The sequence below is a fragment of the Triticum aestivum genome, chromosome 2D, assembly GCF_018294505.1.
Source record: "Triticum aestivum cultivar Chinese Spring chromosome 2D, IWGSC CS RefSeq v2.1, whole genome shotgun sequence".
NCBI classification, from domain to species: Eukaryota; Viridiplantae; Streptophyta; class Magnoliopsida; order Poales; family Poaceae; genus Triticum; species Triticum aestivum.
Window position 1 is genome coordinate 436,013,360 of NC_057799.1, and position 6,611 is coordinate 436,019,970.

General features: G+C 49.8%; 2 protein-coding genes across 3 annotated transcripts in view; one reads left to right on the plus strand and one right to left on the minus strand.

The window, feature by feature from the left end:
* The first annotated feature begins 1,312 nt into the window (after positions 1–1,312).
* On the plus strand, positions 1,313–3,236 carry LOC123053669 (BTB/POZ and TAZ domain-containing protein 2). Of its 2 annotated transcripts, XM_044477189.1 has the most exons (3): positions 1,352–1,652; positions 1,752–2,518; positions 2,865–3,236. In XM_044477189.1, exons 1-3 carry the CDS (start codon positions 1,551–1,553, stop codon positions 3,034–3,036), a joined length of 1,041 nt encoding a protein of 346 aa, XP_044333124.1. In that variant the 5' UTR covers positions 1,352–1,550; the 3' UTR covers positions 3,037–3,236. The 2 variants fall into 2 exon arrangements, with proteins under 2 accessions (XP_044333122.1, XP_044333124.1); XM_044477187.1 differs by having other exon boundaries at positions 1,313–2,518.
* Positions 3,237–4,848: 1,612 nt separating this feature from the next.
* Positions 4,849–6,611, minus strand: part of LOC123053670 (uncharacterized) — an 11,904-nt gene continuing 10,141 nt past the window's right edge. Inside the window, exons 6-9 of the mRNA XM_044477190.1 lie at positions 6,269–6,454; positions 5,639–5,748; positions 5,299–5,390; positions 4,849–5,210 (exon numbers count right to left, since the gene is read on the minus strand). Coding sequence (XP_044333125.1) covers positions 5,173–5,210; positions 5,299–5,390; positions 5,639–5,748; positions 6,269–6,454 — 426 coding nt within the window. The 3' untranslated portion in view covers positions 4,849–5,172. The remainder of the gene's footprint in view (positions 5,211–5,298; positions 5,391–5,638; positions 5,749–6,268; positions 6,455–6,611) is intronic.

Genomic DNA, 6,611 nt, shown 5'->3' on the forward strand with positions numbered 1-6,611 from the left:
TCCTTCAATATGCAATTACCCGAACTTGGCAAATTTTCCTAATATTAACGTTATATACATGTCCTAAATTAGAGCATGATAATTTTATTATCGTTGATACCTTGGCACATTCATTGAATATACCATGATAAAATTTTAAATCAGAGGATGGTAGTTTTATAGAGTATAGCATGTCATTTGTTCTTATATGTTTAGACCATGCCAGTTGTAAATTTATGCTTCTCTTAGTTTTATGTCAGATTGTTTTGTTGATGGCAATTTTTTTTCAAAAAAGTTAGCTAATTGAGCCTATCTTTTTCTTTTCATGCGCGTTACATGGGCCAACCTATGGTCACGCTGCAATCGCACTACAACGAACATACTATAGAGGGACGCCGGTTCGCTGGATGGAACCTTCCCCAACTAACATTTTGTTCACTCCGGAGGTGCCTTCCCTGGGAATGTTCGCCAGCTATTGCCGTATGGAGTACCAAAGAAAAGTTGGACCCAATATTACTAACATCACAAAAGTTACACTAGGCCATAATATACCAACACTATAACATACGACATAGGGACGCCGGTTCGCCGGATGGAGCTTTCCCCAACTAACGTTTCCTTCGCTCCGGAGGTGCCTTCCCCGGGAATGTTCGCCAGCTATTGCCGTATGGAGGAGTACCAAAGAAAAGCTGGGCCCCAGTATTATTAACATCACAAAAGTTACACTAGGCCATAATATACCAACACTATACAAGTATAGTATTTAAACGCATTAGCATGTGGCCAAGATAAGAAAACATTGCACAATCACGTCTGCGTATGTAGTATGAAGATAAAGTTCCATCTCCAAGAAAGTTGGCAATAATAATTAAGAACTTCCGAATTCCGACCAATACCGCGTTTGGTATGAATGAATCCTTATAAACAAATTAAATATGAAGAAACAAAACGTGGATCCGTGTCATCAACTCCACACCCAAAACCATTTTAAAAAATGAACTCTGCACCCGAAAAGTAACAAAACGCCGCCAAACACCCAACAGCTCCGTTCCCTTTCCGCACCCAAACTGGTGGCGCACGAAGCGCCTACGTGGCCCGATCGCGGTCGTCGGCTCAGCAGCCTGGCTCAACCACCGCCGGTGGTTTCCCTCCGTCGGCGTCCCCTGAGATCGCCTCGCTGACTCAGATCCTCCTCTTGGAGTCAAATCCTCATCAGCCTCGACGCATCAACGGGGGCGATTAGCTAATTATTTCCGTCCAAAATAACGCGGCCCGCTCCCAATGATTATCCCGTCCCGTTGTTCCCGTTGCCGTCAGTTGACGATAGCTGTGCACGCACTGTGCTACACGTCGTCGTCGGCTACCTTTGTCCACGACACTATATAGCTGTCGCTGAGCTCGAGACTTCCTCTCATTCTCTTTCCACATCGCCCCGAGATCCATCTGCTCCGTTTCTTGGGTTTCTCGGTGCTTTGGTGCTCTGCTACGCGTTCCGTTGCCCTTGTTGACACCAGGAGAAGTCGGAGGCTTCACGAGGGGGCTAGCTAGCTGGACTTTGGAAGCGATCAAAAATGACGATCTGCGCGGGCTTCGACTCCTACCGGGCCTCGCCGGCGGACATGCGGGTCGTGACGTCGGACGGGCAGAGCATCGCTGCGCATTCCTACGTTCTTGTAAGCCACTCTGCCGCTTGTTTGATTTATGCGGCGGATCTTGCCTTGTGCGTTGTTGTTGAATCGTTGGCTAATTCCAAATCGGGCGGCGGTATGCAGGCCTCGGCGTCGCCGGTGCTGGAGCGGATGATCGACAGGGCGCAGCGCGGGTGGGGCGCCGAGTGCACCATCCCCGTCCTCGGCGTCTCCTTCGACGCCGTCCACGCCTTCATCCACTTCCTCTACTCCCCCAAGTCCAGGGTGGTGCCCGCGGAGGAGGAGGCGGTGGGCGCCAACTGGGCGCAGCTGCTGGCGCTGGCGCACGCGTACCGGGTGGGGTGGCTGAAGCGGGCGGCGGAGGCGGCCGTGTCGGCGCGCCTCACGCCGGAGCGCGCCGTGGACATGCTGAAGCTGGCGAGGCTCTGCGACGCGCCGCGGCTGTACATGCGGTGCGCGCGCCTCGCGGCCAAGGAGTTCGCGGCCGTGGAGCAGTCCGACGGTTGGCGCTTCGCGCGGCGCCACGACGCCGCGCTCGAGCTCGAGCTCCTCACGCTCCTGGAGGACGCCGACCAGCGGAGCGAGCGTTGGGCGCGCGAGAGGGCCGCGCAGGAGGCGTGCCGGCAGCTCGGCGAGGCCATGGCCTCCCTCGAGCACATCTTCCCCGGCGAGTCCGGCGCCAAGGCCGCCTGCGCGGACGCGGACGCGCCGTGCGCGAGGGCGGGGTGCACGTGCCGGGGCCTTCAGGTCCTGATGCGGCACTTCGCGACGTGCCCGAAAAAGATGGCGCCCGGCGGGTGCGCGCGGTGCAAGCGCATGCTGCAGCTGTTCCGGCTCCACGCCTCCGTCTGCGACCGGCCGGACCGGGCCTGCCGCGTGCCGCTGTGCAGGTGAGAAAACGCATTTTGAAAAAACACACTTTCCATCAAACGTTGGCGCTTTCGGCAAACGCACGGTAGATCGGCAGCCAAGAACCAGGCTGGCGAGATCGGTGCCCGGCGCCCTTTCCGGGAAAGGAAATCGGTTCGTACTTCATCACAATATACAAGGAAATTGGACGTACGTGCTAGCTTTCGTCCTCTTGCATGAAAGCGACTTGGACGGCCATGGCAACGCCGCCAATAGAGCGCCATGCAAACGCACATGACGGATCTGACGCATGCCTAATAGCTGTTTTTTTACGTCTGGTGACGAAGTGAGATCTAACGTTTCACCGTGGTTGGCTGATTTTTGCAGCCATTTCAAGGCCAAGGCGCAGACGGGGAAGGCGGACAAGACGTGGCGGCTTCTGGTGAAGAAGGTGACGAGGGCGAAGGTGATGTCCTCCCTGGCCGAGAGGAAGGTGGTGCCGGAGGTCGTGGCCGAGTCATGGGCGAGATACAACCGTAGAGGAGCCAAGTTGAGATGAGAAGATTCATTTCTCTAATTCTCTTGTCTTGGTCGTGTAGTTTAACCCTTGTCGTTAGCAACGAGGTGTTGTGAGCTCAGGTTGTACTATCTATCGTCTAGTAGTTCTAGCTAGTGATAGTCTACTTAGCACATGTCACTTATGACTTGCGATGGTTAAACTTTTTCTTTTCCTTTGCGATGGTTAAACTATAGTGTTTACCGCGCATCCATGCTGCTCTGTTCCGGTCTCATGCGCCACGGTTACCATGCGTCGGAACTGGTCCAGTACGATCCGCCGACATGCCCGACCCCACGGTGCAGTGAGTGCGGCCAGCGATTCTTCGGCTCACCCAACAGGCAAGTCACCAGAATATGCTCGCTGTTACTCTTTGTTAGCAGGAATCATGCAACGTGACTCCTACTCGCAGTTACTCTTTTGTCTGGCCCATGCATCCAAAATATGCTCGTCTCGGTGTAGGACTACCTGCTGCTGCTGTAACCTGTAAGCCTGTAGCCGTGCCATTGCCGCAGCTTGTACAAGGGTTGGCCGATCTAGTGAAACCTCCCGTCATCAAGAGGAGAGGGAGCTAGACAAAAAAAAAGGAGAGGGAGCCAACTGGAGTCCAGAATACACACACATGTCAGAGAGACAGCTCCACCGTCCGGGTCCGTTTCTCCCAGCCAGATCCGGAGAATCAGCGTGTGCGGATCCGCCGAGGTGCGTGCGTGCGTTCATTCGCAATTTCGCATGTAAAGCTTTCATCTCCTTACGCTGCCTGCTGGTGTCAACATCTGCGGGGAAAGAAGAGCCTGACGGTGCTCCTGGCTCGCGTCCCCACATGTACTACACGCACGTGTACGGTGAACATAGTACTACATAGAACAACGCCGCACGTCGACGGGGCCAGGTTTAAGGAGCACCGCCCGCTCGCTCTACCCTACATACAGCCATACAGGAGAAAACAACAAATTGATTGCCTCGGCGGGGACGCGCACGAAAGCGAGATGCGTTCACCAGCATGACGAAGAGGTGGCACCACACCGCCATTTCGTCGCGACCTGTTCACCTCAGCATCACGATCGACCCCTCGAATGAACACGAGAAATACAAGAGCGCACAGATACAGATAGCCAGCGACAGAGACTTGGCTTCAGCTTGGAAAATATCATCGACCCAAGAAGGGAACATTGCCATGCCGTTGATAGTGTGGTACTGCACCACCCTGTCCTCTTCATCACCGCGAAGTACTCCAACAACGACGTACACGGTGCACCGAACGTCTGGGAGGAGTCGTGATCGTGCTAAGGTCGGCTATTTTCGCTGCAGGTAACCAACGGTCCAGTATATCGCGCGCGCACCCCACCTTGGTCGATCGATCAGGTGGTAACCGGTGCAGGTTGGCGCGCAGCTCTAGTTTCATGCTGTAAGAGGACGACGTCTTGTTTTCGGTCGCCGTCTGGGGGCTGGCTGGGGCCGCCAGCGTGCAGCGGTTGGCAACAGCAGGTCTATTGCCCGCCGTTCGTACTAATGTGACGCACCCCTGGCTTGATGCGCTCACCGTGATCTCGTGACGCGCACTAAAGCTGAGATCGTACGGTCTGTCTACTTATTCCAATCACGCGATGGGCTATCAGACTGTCATCTTCTCTACACTCACTTGCAGTTCAGAATTCTGTCAACGACGAGATTTACTACTTTCTTGCATATTCATAAGTCGTCAAATGCCGAGTAGGCACAAATTCCCCCAATTACTTCTCTGTTGCAATTGACATCAACTAAACAAATGAAATGAAATGGAAATTCCACTACAAAACAGTCCAACTTTACTCATCAGACACAAGAGCTCACTTTACTGCTACTGCATACTCTCCTTACACATGCTGCCACTCCGATACATACCCAATCTCCGTCAAAAAATAATGTGACGGAAGCCGTTATAAACAAACTATAACTTGGCCAAGCAATGATCGATGCTAGCTAAGTAACTACTCAAGTGGTACAGCAATGTTCTCCTACGTACATCATTCCTAGCTTACCGGTTACAAAAGAGAGATTGCTGGTCAGCTTATACACATCACCGACTGCCAAGGCGAAATGGAGGCCAGAAGAACAGCAATGACATATTACCGCTACTTCATCAAATGGGATTGAAGGCTATCTTACGACGCGCTGCGGAACGTGAGCCGAAAGAACTGCACACAACAGGCGGGAAGGAGTCAACACTAGCAATTACTATACGAGTAAATTTGTTGGCAAAAAAATCTATCAACTGGATGTTACCTTCAGATATGTTGAAGGACAGCTTCTGTGCAAAAATTTCTCTGGGGTTTAATGCTTTATTGGATAGTAAGATGTTATCCAAGTTTTCCTTTCTGCAAATTGAACATGAAGACTCTCATTAATAGGCTCAAGCTAATACGCAATACCAAGCGAAATGGAACCCCCAAAAAACATTTTTATATATTCAAAAGAAAAGTTAGCAAATGGTAGTATGCCATTTATTCAAGGACCACAGTGGAAAATACTTTCAGTTTGCTGTTCACATTGAAATGTTTATCAGTATTAAAACAGAGAGTCCTGCTGTCAGTTGTGTGCAAAATTCCCTAGTCAGTTCACGTACCGAGCCCAACAAGGAACAAATTTCCTTCTGCGCCTTGCTTCTTGTACATGTTCGTCGTAATCATCCTCATCCTCATCATCAGAATCTTTATACGGAGTCATTGTGTAGGACTGGCAAGAGTTTCATTAACATCAGAGCAGAGGATTCAAAAATTAGAGTGGTTGCTGATACTAGAGTGAAACAATGAAAAGCACTACAAACTGATACTAATGTCAAACGAGAAATCAAACAGCTCAGGTTGACAACCTATTTTTGCTTTGTCCCAACTGTGATGACGCTACATATGTTTGTGTGTTCTAACAATTTTGCCGCATTCTAAGAATTATTGCCCCAAATGGAGAGAAAAATATTTAGGGTGCCGTTACTCATGTCTTCCAAAGTCTTCTCTTAGCATGTTAATAACAAACTGATGAGCATGCATTATGGAGTAGAAGCCACTATCATGTGACCATTCCAAAAGAACTTCCATTAGTATATCTGTATACAAGTATATTGACTACTAATAATTGTTTATTATTTGCAGACATGTAACATAACAGCCATGTCAATATCAAAGATGAATTAGTACCAACATATGCAGATTTACAGACGACAACATTCTGCATGATGAAGTTAAATAAAAAGGCATACCTCGAGACTGTTCAGGATATTTTCCTTAGCATCAGATCCAAAACTTGCATTCCTGTCATCTACTGCAACACCTTTCTCGTCCTTACTTTCATTGGCCTTGTATCGAAGGGCATGTTCGGTAGTCTCATCAGGTTTAACTTGGTTTTTGCCTACATCAACCAAATTCTTCCTTGGCTCCATATTATCCTGCCATGATATTAATTAAATATCAAAAAACAAACCCCCCCTCTGTTCGAGTATATATCACATACATTTTGAAAGCCCTACGTATATCTAATATTACAAATTCCATATGATCAACCAGAGAATTTTTCCACTCAAATTACAAAAAAAAATATATTTC

Excerpts from the sequence above, each read along its gene's own strand:
- LOC123053669 (XM_044477187.1), top strand. The coding sequence starts at position 1,551 with ATGACGATCTGCGCGGGCTTCGACTCCTACCGGGCCTCGCCGGCGGAC. Across the intron at positions 2,519-2,864 it reads TGCCGCGTGCCGCTGTGCAG|CCATTTCAAGGCCAAGGCGC; the intron begins GTGAGAAAACGC and ends TGATTTTTGCAG.